The sequence below is a fragment of the Lactuca saligna genome, chromosome 8 (assembly GCF_052625555.1).
Source record: "Lactuca saligna cultivar CGN05327 chromosome 8, ASM5262555v1, whole genome shotgun sequence".
NCBI lineage: Eukaryota > Viridiplantae > Streptophyta > Magnoliopsida > Asterales > Asteraceae > Lactuca > Lactuca saligna.
The window spans coordinates 92,847,687-92,868,024 of NC_136424.1; the positions used below are offsets into that span (position 1 = coordinate 92,847,687).

The window sequence follows — 20,338 nt, forward strand, 5'->3', positions numbered from 1 at the left end:
GGTTTTTGTCACTCTATGCGACCTGGAATGGAGCTCCTAGTCCACAGTAACACCGCCTGAACGAAATCATCCTTCATTGCCTTAAAACACTATGCAACATTGAACCATTTGTCCATTCGGAACTCATTCAAGCTTGAAAGAAAAAAAGAAGGCCATAAGGCAATATTTATGTCAGGATTAACTTATAGACAATTGTAAGCCAACATGTATTACAAGTAGAAGACACATAAGCATTCTGACTAGTCACTAACTAAGAAATCGACTGACTTGAAGCCACCTAGTGACTTAAATGTAACAAGAAATAAAACAATGTAAAAATCGCATAAAAGTGTAAAGTTAGTCACTTTTGTGCCATTACCCTTATCTTAATGTTCTTTGCCATATATCATAAATTGTTGCCTTAGTACATAAGCAAATTGAAGTTGATTCTTAGAGTCTTAGTTTGAAATCTTCCCTGTAATGAAATGGTTTGCAATCACAAAAAAAGCAACACAAAAGCATCTTTTTTAATCTTAGTTACTACATACCAGATAAGATAATGAATTGCAATAAAAAAATAGGGATGTTAAAAATATCCAAAAAACGAAAAACCGAACCGTAACACCAAAAATCCATGTCGTTATTTAGTTAACCAAACTGAACATTTTGACATTTTCGGTTTGGTTAACCGAATAACTAAAATCTTTGGTTTTCCGGTTCAGTAATAGTTTATGTTTTTGCCATTAATGGTTAACCGAAAAAATAATTTTTATTGTCTTAATAATTTATTCAAAATAAGATGTGAAATTTGTAGTAGAATAACATATTATTGTTCATTATAGCTTGTGCAAATTGCAAAAAAGTTTAAATTCAAAATAAAAAATGATATTATCAATCTATTAGACCAATAACATATCAAATTTTAGTTATTAATGCTACAATTCAATTTAAACAACCATGTTTATAAATGTCCATATAAAATTATGACAATTATCATAACAAATAAACAAGTTTAATGATCTTTGAATAAACTTTAAACTTTTATTCATTGTTTTAGGTTTTTTCTTAAAGATTGTAGCGAACTATTGTCCTTGTTTTGAATATTAGCTATCGAGTTTTTTATTTCAAAAAATATTTACTAATTCATAGACGGTTAATAGGTTAACCGAATAACCTAAACGGAAAAACAGGTTACTCGAAAACCGGTTAGCTGAGTTTTTCGGTTTAGGTTTAGGTTTAAGAAATTAATGAACGGATCATTTTTGTTAACCATCTGAAATATGATTTTGGTTTGGTTAACCATCTACAAACACCCTTAATCACAAATTATGTGTCTACTCATGAGTACCAAGTGTTATTAAAAAGTTTTTGCAATCCTCATGGAAGATAATCAAGATAGTATATTTAAAACTTTAAATGTGGTAAAACTTACTTTTTAGTAACTTACGGGTATCTAATGGGTAGTAGTTCAAAAATAATGAGAACAAAACAGGTCCAAATTGGTTTAAAACTTTAAGATTTGGGTTCTTTATTGTTTGAGTTTCTATACTATGGGTGACCATTTAGACTCGTGGACCGGACCGAACTAGACCGGTGACCATTTAGACTCGTGGACCGGACCGAACTAGACCTGGAGCTTTTTTGGACCCTGGTGCCAGTTCTCGGTTCAAGCATTAGATCAAAACCGGTCCGGTCCCGCCGGTTCCGAGTAAAAACCGGTTTTGGACCTGATTTTTTTTAAAGAAATTTTTGTATTTTGTGAAATTCTTTAAACAAACATATCTCATTCGTTTTAATGCAGATTGACATGCGGTTTTTTACAAAGTGTAAATTAGAGTTTATAGATTAATTTAGACTATAATTTTGTTGTTTTTGGTGTTATATTCAATGAGTTACAATCCTTCAAATTTGGGATATCAAAGCTGGAATATTTCAACTTTTCAGCAAAAAATTTAAATTTTGTATTTTGTGAAACTCTTTAAACAAAACATATATCATTCGTTTTATGCCAGATTGACATGCAGGTTTTTCCAACATGTAATTAAGAGTTTGTAGATAAACTTTGTGACAACCGTCAAAGTCAAGTCAAAGTCAACAAGTCAAAGTCAAAGTCAAAGTCAACAAGTCAAACTGGTCAATTTGTATAATACTTGTATAATTAAAAATTATTCTATGAAAACGTACATTTGTATGTCAAGAATTCAAGTGTCTCGGTAAATCTATGTGTTTATTAATGTGAAACCCTAACAAGGGAGTTAAACGCATCAAAACACGACTAAGGACCCTTTCAGGGACTTAAAATAATCATAAACAAAGTATAACGGGGTCCACGGATCTTGCTTTGCAAGATTATTTGATAAAAATGGCTAAAAATGAATCTCTCCCAATCTCTCACAAATCTCTCCCAAATCTCTCTCAAAATCTCTCTGAACTTTTTATAGTCATCCGGGTCATCCCGACCCTTAACGTGGCCAAAAATCTCGCAAAACGGGGAGCTATATTGAAATATAGCCATTAAGGGCCGAAACTCCTCTTAGGAGCCGAAAGTGTCAAAACCGATGGTGTTAGAAGCCTCTCGGACTGAAGCCAACATCGAGGATCGAAACCAGTAGCGAGGACCGAACCTCGCCCCCCCTCCCCCCATCTGAGACCCTCACATCCCCCTTCGGACCCTCGACCAACTCTCGGTTCCTTCTTTCCTCCTCCTACTCTCGGTTGCCTCTCGGTTCTCAAACTCCTAGGAGCCGAACCTCGCAGGTTCGGTCCCTAATGTCCGGTTTTCGACTACTTTTGCCTCCTAAGCCCGTTTTTGACGGGATTTTTTCACCAAATTCATATTTTTATCATTTTTAACCCCCATAACTATTATTTTATTTATTTCTCAAGGATTTATTAATTTAAAATCGTTATTTTATATTAAGAGGATAATTACCCCACAAGTGGGTCAAGTGTGCCAGCTTGCCTTCCATGTGTTACCCTCTCACTTGCCACCTTATCCACATCACACAAACCAATGCACATATCACTTCAAACTCACAACTTGCTCCAGCAACTCCCCTATATAAAGAAATCCCTGGAGGATTTCTTGATTCACTTGATTATTCCGACACTCTTACCACACAAATGTTATTTTCTCTTAACCTCCAGCCACTTTTAGAAGTGTTCTTGAGCTATTACTTCACTTTTTGGTAAGTATTACCTCTAAAATCAAGTGTTATTCCATATTTTCATAACATCCTTGAATCATCTACACACATTCTAACGCCAAAGAATCGTTCTTAGGATCATCCAAGCTTTTATGCGTTCATCAAGCGATCTTGACTTGATACTCCTCGTCTTGACCTTCCACTCTTCCAAGAATCACTAAATGTGAGTTCATACCCCTACATTTTCTAGTTTTCTTTAGTTTTCAGGGGGGAATACAAGTTAAAACACCAAAATATATTTGAAACTTAACTTGACAATTTAGAACAGAAAAGTTGTGACCTGTTCACGAACTGTTTTACCCAACTTAAACTTAATATTTTTCAAAAATGTTCAATATGAAAATATTTCAGGTTTATATCTTTAAAATGACTACTTTCACATCTTCATATGATTTTTCTACAATTTTTGGTGATTTTTACAAAACTGCCTATCACCGCAGCAACGAAATCGGACTAGGGTGTGAAAATGAACATTTTCACAATGGTTTGAGACCACCAAAAAATATAATAAAATTTGTGAACATAGTAGAATCTTTTTCCAAACCCTCTGAGTTTATGGATTTAGTTTTCGACTTACGATGATTTTTCTATAAATAATCTAAAACAGTGGCAGTTAAGAATTAAATTGTTAAAACAAGATAAGTGTTATTCACACCTTGTAACATGCTGAGCAAGGTGTGTAAGATTTTATATTTAGAATTTTCAATGTCATTCTATTGAAATGCAAGGTCATGCTTAACAAGGTTTCATTTACAACATAAAACATTTTGATAAAACTATAATAGATATAGTTTGGACACCTTAAATGATAATAGTATGAATTTACAAAATGAGTATTTTATTACAAACTATGTGAACATGTTAATGAATAAAGTTGTGAGACATTCATCTTCGGAGTACTCTTTAGTACCATAGAAAATTCCTGTAGTTATAGCCAGAATCTCTTGTAGGGAGAGCGTGATAGTTGTATATAGATTTATATTGGGTTTGACAACCTGCACCTGAGCTGCTTGCAACAGCTAGACCGGCAGGTCTAGGGTGACAAGTGTTATAACATTCCGACACATGAAGAACGTCGAGTACGAGATACTCGAGTCATAGTATGGTTATAACAACTCACATGGGAAAATTAACAAGCACACTGTTCACAAGAATTTAATGATTTCACGAAAAGGAGTTTTATTTAAATATAAAACCACATATAAGTATGATGATTTACTTACATACACTAAGTCTTGGTTCAATTAAGACTACACTAAACCTTTTAGAAAATATTGGATTTTCTGGAAACAAACTCATAACAAAACTTTAAGGTACAACATTCATTTTTCATTCATAAATTGCTTATGAACTCACCAGCTTAAATGCTGATACTCTTTCAAAAACAACTTGTATTCTCAGGTAATTAGTAATACAGGTAACCACAAGACTTTTGAAGGCAAGATGCTAAGGCGTAGATTTCTTTTGAACTATTTTTGACATCATATGTATTTATTTGTAAACATGTATTTTGCAACGATGTAACCTTTTAAATTATATTTATGATGGTTGTGTTTACTTTCTTCACTATGATTATGATACTGAACATGACGTCCTCTGCCCCCGAATGTTTCCTCCGTTCCGGTTTGGGGGTGTAACAGACTTAGGCGATAATTTTGCTGTTTTTGGTGTTATATTCAATGAGTTACAATCCTTAAAAGTTATGATATCAAAGCTAATATATTTTAGTTTTTCAGCAATAAATTTAAATTTTGTATTATGTGAAATTCTTTAAACAAGTATATCACATTTTTTTAAGTCGGATTGTCTTGCGGTTTTTTTCAACGTGTATTTTAGAGTTTTTTAGATGAATTTAGACTATAATTTTGTTGCTTTTGATGTTATATTTAATGAGTTACAATCCTTCAAAATTGGGATATCAAAGCTTAAATATTTCAACTATTATTTTAAACTAACTGGAACCGTCATTGACCCGCGCGAGCATTGATAAAGTCATTAATGTATTTGATCCAAAGTTCAAAAAATTGGTATAAGCAATCAAAGTTTAACCAGTCCAATGGGTATAAGAAACGAAAACATATTCATTTTTTCGAGTGGTATTGTATCAAACCCAAAAATATATTCATTTTAATAAGTTGTAATATATCAGACCCAACAACATATTCGTTTTAACAAGTTGTATCAAACTCAAAAACGTGTTTTAATGACTTGTATTGTATGCATGCAAAGTTGTATCGTTTCAACCGTGTCCAAAAACCAAAACTGGACCCGATAAGTTTCATCCGGTCCAGTCCACAATCCATAATATTCTCCGAAACCAGTCTGGTCCAAATGCTAACCCCTATTCTATACCACCACTAAACTTACAATTTTAGGTTCTTTCCTCTCCTACCTTAAAATTATGTTTACACATACATTTGTTCTTAGATATACGATCTTTATTGTTTGATAAAATTAAAGCAAGCTTTCAAATGTATATAATGATTCATTTGCATGATAAAAATGCTAAAGTGTATCAAAATAACACCAAAGTTGTTGTATGTATGATGTGAAAAGACTAGAAGTAATAAGGGAAAATGACCCACATATACTATTGGGCCTCAAGGTATTGAGATAAGACATTTTTGAATGCATCGTACTAGTCTCTACTTATGCCATAGTCCATACTCCATCGGGGATTTACAATGTAATAAATAACAATTACTAACATGTAAGACATATTTTTTATGAACTTTTTCATAGCAAAGGTCACTTATAATTATATATGTTATAATACAAAAAATAAAAATAAAAAGTAGTTAAAGTTAAGACAAAATTGCAAGAATGGTCCCTGTGGTATGTCAAACTAGCATGTTTGGACCAAAAAAGTTTTGACTCGCATAAGTGGTCCAATTGTTTGATTTTGTTGCGAGTTTGGTCCAAAACGTTTTATACTTTTTTAAAATGACAAATTTGCCTTTTGTATTTTCCCCTTTTCAATTATTTTATTATAGAATCAAAAAAGGAAAAACCTCTATCTCTCTTAGTCTCTCTCTCTCTCACACACACACACACACACACTCAAAATGCTTACTTTAAAAGACCATCACCACCACCACCAGTCAATGAAATTTTTCACCATTCGTCACCACCACAACCAGTCACCACCGATAACTACCATCTGATGTACTCAAACAAAATTTTCCAGATCTACAACTCAAACTCAAGATGAAGATCTTGGAACCAAATTCAACACAAACACACACATACAACAACCAATCTCAATTTTTCTTAAACACATGAAGATCAAACCTGACACAAACAATCCAGAACACTTAAATAATCAGATTTCTAAAGCAAGAATAACAATCAGATTTGTAAACCCACAAGAACACCTGATTATAAGATTTGTAAAATCATAAGAACTAATAGCTAGATTAGCAAAGCCTTAGCCTCTCATATATAAAATCCAGAAATTGACACAAATATGGAGTTGTAAACCACAATGATGAACCTAAAAACGAATATACACACAACCGTTCGAATTGTTCAAGATCTGCAAAAACCTTAGAGCCGCCTCCCTTCTCGCTAACGAACATCGGAACCGCGCTCCACCATTCTTGATTCGTCTTCTCCGAAAGTTGAAATCTTCTTTCTAATATAACGAACACATCGCTTCAGTTCTTTGCGTTTCCGGATGCATGATTGTCTTTCTTCACTGGAATCAAATCCTAGTGTTACCTTCATAACCCTTCATCGCCATCGATGTTCACAGAAGAGACCAATGAGAAGGGTGGCCTCGTTAGGGTTTCGAAACATATATGAGATGGTGATGTGTGAAGCAAGAGATAGAGGATGATGGTGTGGGAATCAGATCAGAAGTGAAGTTCCTTAGTCATCACCACCGATGGTGGATGTAGGGCTCAATATGGAGAAACATTATGAGTGTGAGAGAGAGAGAGAGAGAGAGAGAGATTTTCTTTTTATTTTGATTTCTGTAATAAAATAATTGAAAAAAAGAAAATACCAATGACAAATCCGTTATTATAAAAAAATATAAAACACTTTGGATCAAATTCACAACAAAATAAAACTATTGGACCACTGATGTGAATCCAAACTTTTTTTGTCCAAACATGCTAAGTTTGACATACCATAGGGACCATTCTTGCAATTTTGTTCTAAAGTTAATAACCAAGTTTGGGCCGTTTGGACCACGTAAGTTGGATCCGAAGTCCGAAAGGCTAAACTTTTCCCGATTCTTAGGGCATACAAACAGTTTCTCAATCTTCTTGTAGCTTTCCCTTTGTTTACCCCCAAAAGGTTATCCGATGATCGAATTCAACTAGTACGGTGGTCTCCCAAATTCTGGATATCGTAGCCATGGGATCGCCTGTTGTAGTCTCCTTAAATGCAAACCCTTGTCGTTTGTTTCCTCCTATAATCAACAGAATTTCGTTGAGACATTTCAACAAACACGTGGTGGGTCAGTTATCTACTGATAACACCTTCAAAACGACTCTGCAATGTCCACTGTTAAGTGCTACGAATCTTTACCCTTCAAGGAACAGAACCCATGTCGTTCAACCAATCAAGAGCTCCTATTCAGACACCACCAGCTCCATTCTTGGTAACTCCGCACTGAGCAATTTCGAGAATTTCTCTCTCGACGGACTGAAAAAGGCCATTTCCGAGTTAAACCCAATTAGGGTCTGCAAATGGGTGGTTCTAGGGTATCTTGCAGTCGCGTCAGTAAAATGGGGGATTAAGACTTTACTTAGTCCTTTCTTCTGGATGTATTTTAGCTGGACTTGGTTGTTCTGGCCATGGTACATTGCAATCGGTCTCGCTATATACGGTATTTACAGTTTCAGCAAGCACATAAAGGGCGAATCTAGTGTCCTCGAGCAACTCGCTATAATAACTTCATCTTTCACATGGCTTACATTAGTTCCACCTGGTTTCACAAATGGTTTCCTAGAAGGTTGGCCTTTTGTCTTCTTTCTCGTGTACCATTATTTCTTCTTCCTCAACACCAGTATCCGTAAACGCATGTATGGCGATTTCTATCCTCGGGAACACGATCCAAAATGGGACATCCAGACTCCTGTTAACCACCGTCTTCTATATTGTGTCGGAGTCATGGTTGCGCACTGGTTTGCAGCATTTGAAGCGCCACAACTTCACTTAATTCCTGGAGGTTGGAGCAATCTTGGGATTTGGGGATTGATAATGTTGACTGTGTTTTTACAGTATGATTCTTCACTGTATCTTGCAAAGTATTCAGAAAAAGTGGTGGTTCCTACTGCTGTTGTGCAGTTTGGACCTTACAGGTGGATCAGACACCCGATATATGCATCTACTGGACTTCTGTTTTTGAGTTACTTCATTGCACTTCGTGCTCCATTGAGCTCACTTTTTGTTGTTGCTGTTTGCTTGATGTACTATGATCAGAAGGCGAAACTAGAAGAGGGTTTGATGGTGGAAGCTTTTGGAGATGAGTACACAGAATACATGAATAAGGTTAGGTACAAGTTTATTCCTTTTGTGTATTAAAATGTTGTTTATGTACATTAAATCTTTAGACACAGTTAGTTGTGTAAACTGGGAATATGATAAAGTAGAATTGGATTTTGTTGAGTGATATTTGAATTAGGAAATTTGGATTTTGGAACAAGGATTATGATGCCATATTGAAGATGCTTTTAGACTAAAAGCAACTATAGAATATATCACAACCAAAATTTTGTATGTTTCACACGATGAAAATTGGGTTTAATATTTCACCAACACATTTTAATATATTTCTCTAAAGTATGCTCTATGGGCTATTTTTAGACAATGAAATCCAAGAAACATCCACATTTGATTTCTATGGTAAATATACCAATTACCAAAACCAAATCCTAAAATCAATTAAGGCTTTAAATGAATACAACATACTTAACATGCAATAACCAACTCATTACACCAAATCGCGATAAATTAAAAAAAAAAAAAAGATTTCATTAGCATCGATTGGGCCCAACCCAAATAAATTGGAATAATTTTAAGCCCAAATACCTATCATATTTGTGAAGAGTGAAGACTTCCCATTCGTAGGTCACGTCTCTTTTCCTTCTCTCTTTTTATTTTCTGAACAGTATTCTGAATATTGTTCACTGATTGATTAAGCAATAAGCCTTTTATAAAGCTTTTATAATTCATGCATTCTGAATGATTTCTGTTCACTGTTTGTGATTCAGCTGGACACTTGGACACTTTCTAATTTCCATATTACTATTTTATTGAATATATATAAAATTAATTAATGTAAAGTAATATTGATTTGAGAAATATAGCATGTGTATTGTTAGTAGAGATGAAAAAGATATAAAAGGAAATTCCAGGACCACAGAGAGAGAGAGAGAGAGAGGAAGTAGATACAATTACAAATACAAATAACACCGGGCCTTATACACCTGGACTTCTCACTCAACTCATCCTTAACCTCAACTTAAAGTTAGGCATGATTGATTGATGTATTGTCGTCGATCCTAATTGGCCCTTGACTTAAAAAAAAAAAAAAAAAAAAAAAAAAAAACTTATTTGCACTTATTTTTATTTATTTATTTATTTATTTTTTTCCAACCATTCTCATGTTAAATTTGATGAATATTGTTAACTTTTTTTGATAAATATTGTGAAATTTGTTTTTGGAATGTAAGAATAAAAGAGTTATTTAGTATCAATCAAAGGGTTTATTCGGAAAACAAACTTTATGTACAACAGTAAATTAGTAAATTTATCCATGAGATAGGAAAATACCTTAGGGGAAAAGTTAATTATTTATTATTACTCTATTTTCATTATTTACATATTTGTTATGTACACACTAAAATCCTAAGGCGTTCATCTTTGTGTTCTAAGATCAATTAATCAACCGCGATAGGGTTTTAATTTTGTTTTGGTTTGTAAGTTGGGGTTTGGATATGGTTTTTGATTTTCTTGTTTGTTTATAAATCTCGATTTAAGAGAATTAGTTTTTGATTTTGAGAATGAGTTTTGATTGGCAATGTGTGTCAATTTACAAAGGCAGAATGGTTATAATCAGGGGTGTTTGAATAAATTGGTTTAGTGAATTTGAATTGATTTCAGTTTAAACGAAATTGAAATTTGATCTGAACCAAACAAATTACAATTAGGTTGAATGAATCTGGTCTTAAAAGTTGAGATATTCCAAAATCTATTCATTCTTTTTATAAATATAATTTTTTATTAAAGCCTTTTTATTTATTTATTTGGGTCATACCCTCTAATATAATTGAAAAAAAAAAAACAATTATAATTATAATAAATTAAGAATTGATTAAATATATGTATAAAAATAAACATTAAAAAGAAATAGATAATAAATTGTTAATCAGTTGGACCTTAACCAAAACCAATCCAAATCAAAAACAATAATTTTGTTTTGGTCCATACAATCATACTTCTACACACAGTCACACATGTTGAGAGAAAGCAAAAAAGAACACATCATAAACATGACATGGGAATAGAAGGAGAAAACGAATTACCATGCACATCAACACAAATAAACATATAGGGTGATATAAGTGTACACAATACGTTACTACTAGAAATTATATAAAGAGAAACAATGTCAAGGATAATTAAGATAAATGTATGTATAAGTTATACTAATCGGAAACGTTTAGAGTTTAGACACTCGCAATTTCTCTTTTGTCAAACAATGGTATATGGTGATTTCAAATTAAAATTATGTAATTCATTTAATAAAAATTAACCTTCCCAAAAGTATATTTGTGACAATTCACTATGAACAAAACATATAATTTAAAATGGCATAAAAACATCACTCCTAAAATAATATAGTTATTTACATAAAGTAATTATAAAATAAGAAATTAAATATCCTTCTACTTCCCTTCCTATTCATATAAAATAATGACAAATATTTTAAACTGATATTAATTTTATCAAAATATAACATTTGTCATCATTTTATATAGATAGAAAGATAAATAAAAAGAAAAGATAGGAAAAAGATCACATTATAGATTTGGCAGTATTCCAAAACATTGTTCATATAAACAAAATGCATAAATATGTCAAACATTATGAAAAATCAGAGAATGTCCTATAAATAGAATCCATATGGTGTTTGCAATGTAGTCAACACGAGCTCTTCTCCTTGGAATTGGAAGTACCTGAAATGCGAGTTAAAAACCGTAAGAACAAAACTTAGTTAACTCCCCAAAATACCACATACCATATATATATCGTATAATGGGCCCCACCCAATGAGATACGGGCCCCGCCCACACTTGCATAACGGGGCCCTGCCCACACTTGCATAACGGGCCTCGCCCAAATGATATACGGGCCCCGCCCACACTCGTATAACGGGCCTCACCCAATAAGCATATATATATATATATATATATATATATATATATATATATATATATATATATATATATATATATATATTAGCACATACGGGTATTACACAGACAACAAGTATATCAACATAACCAATCAAGGGTCGGCTTTGGTGCCTTAGACCCACTAAACCCAGTGAGGAAACTCACCTCGAATGCTGAATAGGTCTCGGCTCCAAATATCAGCTCTACCCAACCTCTAAAGAGAAACAATTCCTTAGATACAACTCAAAATGCCTCAACATCCCCCTATAGGTCGAACTTGGTTAAGGAAAAAGTCAAAAGTCAAGGTCAATAGTCCATGTTGACCCAACACGCTGTGTTTCTCCATCAGCTACAAAGTCGGGAAAAACCAAGCCAACATGCCATGTTTACAAATAAACACAACGTGTTTACCAATAAACACGTTGTGTTCGCTGAAATTTAACATCTTAATACATTAAGTTGTCTTCATCAAATCCAAGAGTTCTAAGGCTCAAATCTCGACTAAAATGATATCTAGAAGGGTAAAGTTTCCAACTTCACCCCTAAGAACCACTAAAATGGGTCCAAAACCAAAACCTTAGGCTTATTAGAGTGAGGGCTTAACCATTAAGCACTTAATATTCAAAGACATAGCCCCAAAATGCAGATTTGACACCCTAGGGCTAGAAGACCACGTAAAGTTGCAAACTTTACATTAATATATGCTAAAAAGAAGCTCTAAAGCTCAAGGAGGGCTTAATAAAGGATTTAATGCATGCATGAGACCTAGAAGCTTATAAAGCTTGCACCTTTTAGCCAAAGGAGGCTACAAAATGCTCAGATCTAACAGGAACACCCATGACATAACTTAACTCCTTTCACAACCCAACTATTAGCCAAAAATCATAACAAAACCCCATAAGCGAATATCTAATCAACAACAAAGCAATGTATGAACTTGATACCTCAAGAGACTGCAACAAGTGGTGAGATTTTGGATATATGACCTTCCTTCCAAGCTAGGCACCTTCAAACTCCAAAGCTCCTTCAAATGAGCACAAAAACCACAAGAATTCACTCAAAACTTCAAGAACACCACCAAGAAAGCTCAAAAATCGATTTAGGGTTTTAGATAACAAAGGAGGCTGGTAAGGAGGTCGGTTAAGGGGACTACAGTCATTTAAATAGGGTGCAACACCCTAAAAATTAAGGTTTCCTTCCCAGATGCCAACACACCGTGTTGAGGCACCTCAACATAACGTGTGGGCTCATTAAACTCCGCTGCTAAAGATATCTCGACACACCATGTTAAGGCTCCAACATGTCGTGTCCCTAAGAGAAAACATAAACCACTAGGAAAATAAACTCATACCGGGAAATCAAGCATTACTACTCTCCCCCGATTGAATCAGACTTCATCCTCGAAGTCCGTCGTCCCAAACAACTCCGGGTAGTGCTCCCTAATCTCATCCTCCGACTCCCAAGTCTACTCTGACCCCTTGCGGTGCAGCCACTGCACCTTCACTAGCTCCACAACCTTGTTCCTCAAGGTTTTCGTCTTCCGATCTAAAGTTGCCATCAGTCTCTCTATATAATTCAGACGGTCATCCACATGAATATCCTCCGAAGGTACAATTGTGGAATCATCCACTAAATACTTCCGTAATTGAGAGACATGAAACGCGCTATAAATATGACTGAGCTCGGCTGGAATATCAAAACGATATACAACCCGAACCACCTGATCCAAAACCCTGAAGGGACCAATATACCGGGGCCCAGCTTGCCCCGCTTCCTCAACTGGATGACACATTTCAAATGTGACACCGATATATACCCATCGTCAGTATTTTGACTATATCTCATGACTCGTAACTCTAATTAAGGCGATTCCAAATGATCTGAAAACTAGACACAATTTCGGAAGACTTTCATGTTTTGTGAAAAGTCGGATTTCCAACCACAACAATGTGGTGATCCCACTATGACGTGGTGAATGAAAATCTTTGTGATTCTTGATGTTGGCTTGGGGAATACGAGATAAATATGAGGACCACGACGTGGTGAAATTACCACGACGTTGTGGTCAGGTTTTAGGCAAGTATATATACGGACATTATGACGAATTGAGAGACTTGGAGGCGACTTTCTGGAGAAGTATTGTGACAAAAAATCTTCTAAGAACCCTTTGGGGTTGATTTTGAAACTAGGAAGTCGATTGGAGCAAGGGTTCACATCTACACATCCGGTTTGCTTAGTTTAATGATGTTTAGCTTATTTTACCTTATGTTTATGTGTTCATCAGCTGTGATTATGGGCTAAAAACCATTGCTTTCATTTAGTTAGATGAAACCTAAAACTATGATTTAGTTTCTTACTTATGGATTATGTGAATTTGGTCTATGTATGTGTATGATTATCATTACCTAGTATGTTAAAGTTTTTAACTTTGTTGCTTAATTTTAAGTGTAGTGTAGCTTAGTGACCATTAAATTACATGAACTTGATTACCTAGTGATTTAGTGACCATTAATTTGCTAGAGCTAGGATCGACCAAATTTTAGATAAGTAATAAAAGTAACAAATTTAGCTGTGCTGGAGAACATAATTGTGACTATAATTGTGTTTGCTTAGATATATCTTACATAGCCCATCTATAATGAATAACTAATTTTGTGTTTTGCTTGTGTATGACCTACAAGGTAGTTCATGAATTGGTGAAAATATTTGTAAATTTAGACTTGAATTGCTAATTACATATAACTTGGTTACCAACTTCAGTAATCCATAAATAAGAACTAACCATAGGAAAATGTGGATTCGAAACTAAACGAAAGTGTTTTTAATATATTGATTACAATCGTTTTTTAGTTGAGTACTTAAGTTGTTCTGAACTTGTAAAATCAAATAAAAAACCCCCCATTTTAGTTGTTTTTCTTAGTTTAGCTTTTAGTAGTTATTTTATTAATTAAATATCGTTCCCTGTGATCGACACCCGACTTACCTAAACTATTCTATAATTCGACTAGGTACACTGCATAGATGCATTCTGGTTAGTTAAGTTCGTTAGGTTATAAATTTATAAGTAGATAGGTATAATCTGCACCACATCAAGTTTTTGGTGCCGTTGTCGGGAAACGGCTTATTTGATTTTTAGTTTAATTGCTTTAAGTTATTTGATCCTTTTTTTGGGGTAAAAACCACAAAAAGTTAATTTTTTTGCATTTACTTTTCTGTCTGATCAGCAACCACGTCGTGGTTACGTTACAAATTTTTTTTAGTTTAGTTATTTTTTGTTTGTTTTACACGGTTTTTTTTAGTTTTTTTTAGTTTTTTTTAGCAGGAAATATGAGGAACATCACAACCATGACAATGGAAGACTACAAGCAACATATGAGGAACGAAAACAGATGGGGTCTTGATCCACCAAAAATCCCAACCTTGACAAAGTTTGAACTACCGGGACATATTCTTGGCATGCTAAAAGATCTATCTTTTTATGGGAAGGAGCATGAGGATGCCTATGAGCACATAAAAGAGGTGGTGGAGATTTCACATTATTTTAATGCACTAAACGTTAGTAAAGATGCGATGATGCTTCAACTTTTACTAGTCACATTGAAGGGTGAAGCAAAAGAATGGTTAAAATCACCTCCCTTTGGAGCAATCATGACATGAGCTGATTTTAAGACTGAGTTCATAAACTAGTTAACCCCTCCTCCAAACGTGGCGAAGCTTAAAAGAAACATACACAATTTTCAACAATTAGAAGGGGAGTCGCTATATGAAGCTTGAGAGCGTTACAAGAGATTGTTATGACATTGCCCTCAACATGATTTCAATGTGCAACAAGAAATCTCGATATTTTATGATGGAGTCAATGTGTGTACTCGCCAACTACTAGACTCTCAAGGGCCCATGACAAAGAAGGATTCGAAAACAAATAAATCTTTAATTGAAAATTTCGCCAAGCATTCAAGGGAGTATCATAACCCAATTGGGGGGGGGGGGGCAGGGATATTACGAGAAGAAAAGTGAATATAGATGGATTTTCTGAAGTCTTAATGATGGTAATGGCGAAACTTGATGCCATGGAAAACAAGCTCACAAAAATGGATGGATCAATTAATGTGGAACATTATAGATTTAAATCTTGTGGAGGACCTCACTTTGTAAGGGATTGTGAATTGGAATACAAGAGAGCTCAAGACACGACAAAATATCAACATAGAGCATAATCTCTACAAACTAGAATGGGTCCAATCCAAGAATATAGATGCTCTCGAGTCAATGCTATTCAAATTCATGGAAGCTAGCAAAAAAAGACATGATGCAACTGATGCAACACTTAGAGATTAACAAGAATCTATTTTGAGCATCCACATACAAGTTGGGCAATTAACAAAACTTGTCCAAGAAAATCTATTGGATATTCTTTCAATAAAAGTCGAGTCAATCCCTATGGCTCAAGTCGTGGCCGTTGATAGAGAATAAGAAGATGAATTTGTGCATATGTAGGACCTTGAAAAGGATTCTAATCAATCACTCGAAGTAAAAAAGAAAGAAAAAAAAGATTATCGTGAAGCAAGGAAACACAATCTTTATGGAGCACAAAGAACTTGAAGAGCAATTGGAAAAGAAGAAAAAGCATTTGAAACCTCTAATGTAAACACCAATGGTTTTTGAGGTGTTTGCTTTTACAAGGCCACCAGATCAAGTCACAAAGACAGTTGAAGAAAAAGAAGAGGAATATCATGAGCCTTATTTTGACAAGAAAAACCCGGAAAGAGACAAGAAAAAAGCTAAAGACATGGGAATGAGGAAAGAACCCAAGCAAAAGCACAAAGAAGATATCAACCCAACAATGTAAAAAAGCTCAAGAAAGGCATTCAATAAACGAGTTGCCTACAAACGAATAAGACTCAAGATGATGGAAAATGGGGTAGTTACACTTCCACCTGATGCAACGTAGAGTGGGAAGGAGTCCGACTCACGACTCTTCAAAAAGAAGTGCTTCTCGGGAGATAACCCGATGTTTTTAGAGTTTCCATTTTCTTTTCTTTTTTATTTAGTTTTAGTTTTATTTTTCGTTTTAGTTTATTTTACCTTAACCGAATAATTATGCGTTTCTCTAGTTCTTGATCTAATTTTGTAGTGTTGAACAAAAGTGAAGTAATGAAGGAGCTTAATTTGAAGAAGCAATGAGCTTTTTGAAGATCATAATTGAAGAACAAGTTTTTGAATAAGTGTAGGGTTCCCACATAATAAAGAGAAAAACATTTTGAAGCATATTTACTGAAAATAACAATGGGAATGGTCTTACACATTACAAAGAGTTGATGCCCACCTGTTTCAATCTTAGAATATTCTCTAAGAAGACACCACGACGTGACATCCTTAAACCATGTTGTGGCAACATTATTTTGCTCGACCTTCATGATCATTTGCTCGAAACCACAACGCGACGTTGCTTTCCCATGACGTGGCAGTGGTTTAACACATTTTTAAAGAAGGGTTCTTTGATTTCATTCAATCAGGTACATTTGCATTCACAAGAAGAAGGTCTAAAAGTACAATTTCTAGCAATTATACGAGAAGTCTAAGCTTTCCACACAACTCTCAGAATTCGATCTTGCCACTACTACCTAAGGGGAGTCTGTTCCAATTCTTCCTTTTTATTTTTTATGTTCTTTAATTATTTTAGCATGCAATAGGGACATTGCATAAAATAAGTGTGGGGTAGAGGGTTCAATTTAGGAAAACAAGCATTCTGGTTAAAAAAAATTAAAAAAATGACTAGGATTTAAAAAATTATTAGAAAGCTTTGAAATAATAAGCTAAAATTAAATCTAGTGATAATTAACAAATTAAATGCTAGTATTGAGTGAGATGGTCCAGTGAGAGCCCAACTTGAGCCAATATATGTTATAATGTATTTGTCGCTTCCCATTCTTAGTGAAAAGTGATGTGATATGAAAGGTAATCTGGTAGTTTATATGTCATAATAAGTTTTGTAGTGTGTACTTGAAATCTATCAAGGAGAGCTTATGTAGTCATTGCACTTAAAATAATACCTCTAACCAATAAAGGTTGAAGTTAAGCTCCTTTGCTTAAACAAAAATACATTGAGGTTAAGAAAAATTTCTGATGATGGATTTGGAGGGTTGCAAAAATGAGTGTCGTATAAACTAAAGGGTGAATGTTCATACGGATTGTGAGTATTTATGATTGAGAAGTGTTTAGGAATTATAGACACAAATACATGCATTGCGATCTTGGGAAAATGGTTGGGTTTAAAATGGATTGTTGTATGCGATATTAATAAGTTAAAAATCAGTTTGCTTAGGGGCAACCAAAGGTTAGTGTGGGGTATTTTGATATATGCATATATATATATATATATGTGTGTGTGTGTGTATGTGTGTGTGTGTGTGTGTATATATATATATATATATATTACATCATATCTTAATATTTTTAGCTATATTTATGCTTATTATAGAACAAAACGTACTTATTATGCTTAATATTTGTTATGTAGCATAAAATACATGCTCGTAAGCATTATGGAAGCTAGAAGCAGGAAAATGCGAGCATAGGCAAGAACAAGACACAAGAAGGATGTTGTTGGACAACTTGACCCCTAATTAGTATTTTGACCATATTTCATGACTCGTAAATCCGATTAAGGCGATTCTATATGATCTGAAAACTAGACACAATTTCGGATGACTTTCATGTTTTGAGAAATTCGGATTTCCAACCACCACGATGTGGTGATCCCACCACGACGTGTTGAATGAAAATATTCGTGATTCTTGATGATGGCTTGGGGAATACAGGATAAACATGAGGACCACGATGTTGTGGTCAGGTTTTAGGAAAGTATATATATCTGAACATTTTGACGAATTAAGAGACTTGAAGGTGACTTTTTGTGACAACCGTCAATTCTTGGTCAAAAGGAAGTCAAATAAAGTCAATAAGTTAAACCAGTGAACTCAACTAACCCATGTATATTAGGGTTTACATTATGTTACTATTGTACAACTCGCTATTTTAACTAGGTGTTATCACTTGGAAAGTTCGTATGTTCAGAAATTCTAAACCCTAATCGCAGTAAATGATAAAACTACTCGATAGAACATTATTCCATACTCCTTGGGGGCATATAACAATCATAATGAGGCTTAACGGGGTGTACAAACCTTGAATTTTGGAGCCAAACATCCAAAAAGGTCACAAACGAAACCTTTCTCAATATCTCTTTATCAATCTCTCTCTCTCTCTCTCTCTCTCTCTCTCTCTCTCTCTCTCTCCCAAATCTCTCTTATAACCTCCCTCAACTTTTTATAATCATTTGGGGCATCCCGACCCTTAACGGAGCCAAAAACCGCACGAAATGGGAAGATTATTGGTGAAACAACTCTATAGAAGCGAAACCCTAAGAAGCGAAATCCTCAGAGGGGCTCAGGTTGAGGGGGTGAAGAAGGAGAACTGGAAAACAGAGAAAATTCAGGGTCAGTATCCATTGTTTGTTAAAGATAGCCGCGGCCTTTTGACTCAGTGTGGCCGAGTGTGGGTACCATTGGTAGAGGGAGTGAGGCAGAGACTGTTAGAAGAGGCTCATAAATCCAAGTTTTCTATACATCTAAGTGCGACAAAAATGTATAGGGACTTGAGACTGAGTTATTAGTGGCCCTGCATGAAGCGAGAAATCGCTTGGTTTGTAGAGCGGTGCATGACCTGTAGGAAGGTCAAGGCCAAGCATCAACGGCCTCATGGCAGGGTTCATCCGTTACCCATTCCCACGTGGAAGTGGGAAGAGATCGCTATGGACTTCATTATGAAGCTACTGAGGATGGCGAGGGGAGTGGATGCCATATGGGTCATCGTAGACAGATTGACAAAGAGCACCGACTTCATTCCGATCTCTGAGAGTATATCCACAAAAAAGTTGGTAGGCATCTATGTTTGAGAAGTGGTGGCTAGGTACGGGGTGCCGGTGTCGGTGGTTTCAGATAGGGATGTTCGGTTTACATCTAGGTTTTGAGGAAAGTTCCACGAGGAATTGGGTACACAGCTACACTTCAGTACAACATATCACCCTCAGACAGACAGACAGCGTGAGAGGCCGATCCAAACATTAGAGGACATTTTGCGAGCATGCGTGCTGGACTTCGGAGGAAGTTAGGATGCGTACCTTCCACTGGCAGAGTTCTCGTATAGCAACATTTATCATGCTACTATTGATAGAGCTCCTTTTGAGATGTTATATGGTCGGAGGTGCAAAACCCCAGTATACTGGGATGAGGTTGGATATCGGCTGATGGGGAGCACGAAAGTGGTACTCAAGACCACCGGGTTGATCCAACAAGTGTGCGATCGGTTGTGAGTCGCACAGAGCCATCAGAAGCGTTATGATGATCGACGATGATCGGAACTTGATTTTCAGGTGGGGGATTTCGTGTTGTTGAAGGTGTCACCCTGGAAATGGATTATTAGGTTTCGTAAGAGAGGCAAGCTGGGGCCTCGGTTCATAGGTCCATTCAGGATCATAGCCTGAGTGGGCAAGGAAACCTATCGTTTAGAGCTTCCAGAGGAGCTTAGTCAGATTCACAACACCTTCCATGTCTTTCAGCTATGGAAGTGTGTTGCTGATGAGTCCGCGATTGTACCCTTAGATGATATTCAGGTGGATGGGGGCCTAAATTATGTCGAGAGACCGATTGTTATACTAGACAAGAAGGTGAAGGGTCTTCA

General features: G+C 35.2%; 1 protein-coding gene and 1 non-coding gene across 2 annotated transcripts; one reads left to right on the top strand and one right to left on the bottom strand.

The window, feature by feature from the left end:
• The first annotated feature begins 7,397 nt into the window (after positions 1-7,397).
• On the top strand, positions 7,398-8,804 carry LOC145012278 (protein C-terminal S-isoprenylcysteine carboxyl O-methyltransferase). Its single transcript, XM_078971072.1, has one exon. The coding sequence runs from the start codon at positions 7,548-7,550 to the stop codon at positions 8,718-8,720; it is 1,173 nt and encodes a 390-aa protein (XP_078827198.1). The 5' UTR covers positions 7,398-7,547; the 3' UTR covers positions 8,721-8,804.
• A 6,503-nt stretch (positions 8,805-15,307) lies between these two features.
• LOC145013550 (small nucleolar RNA R71) lies at positions 15,308-15,414 on the bottom strand. The gene has a single exon (XR_013665102.1). It is a non-coding gene; the product is annotated as a small nucleolar RNA R71 (small nucleolar RNA).
• Positions 15,415-20,338: the final 4,924 nt, after the last annotated feature.

What these genes read in the sequence shown, in the direction of transcription:
- LOC145012278 (XM_078971072.1), top strand. Translation starts at nt 7,548, where the DNA reads ATGGGATCGCCTGTTGTAGTCTCCTTAAATGCAAACCCTTGTCGTTTG.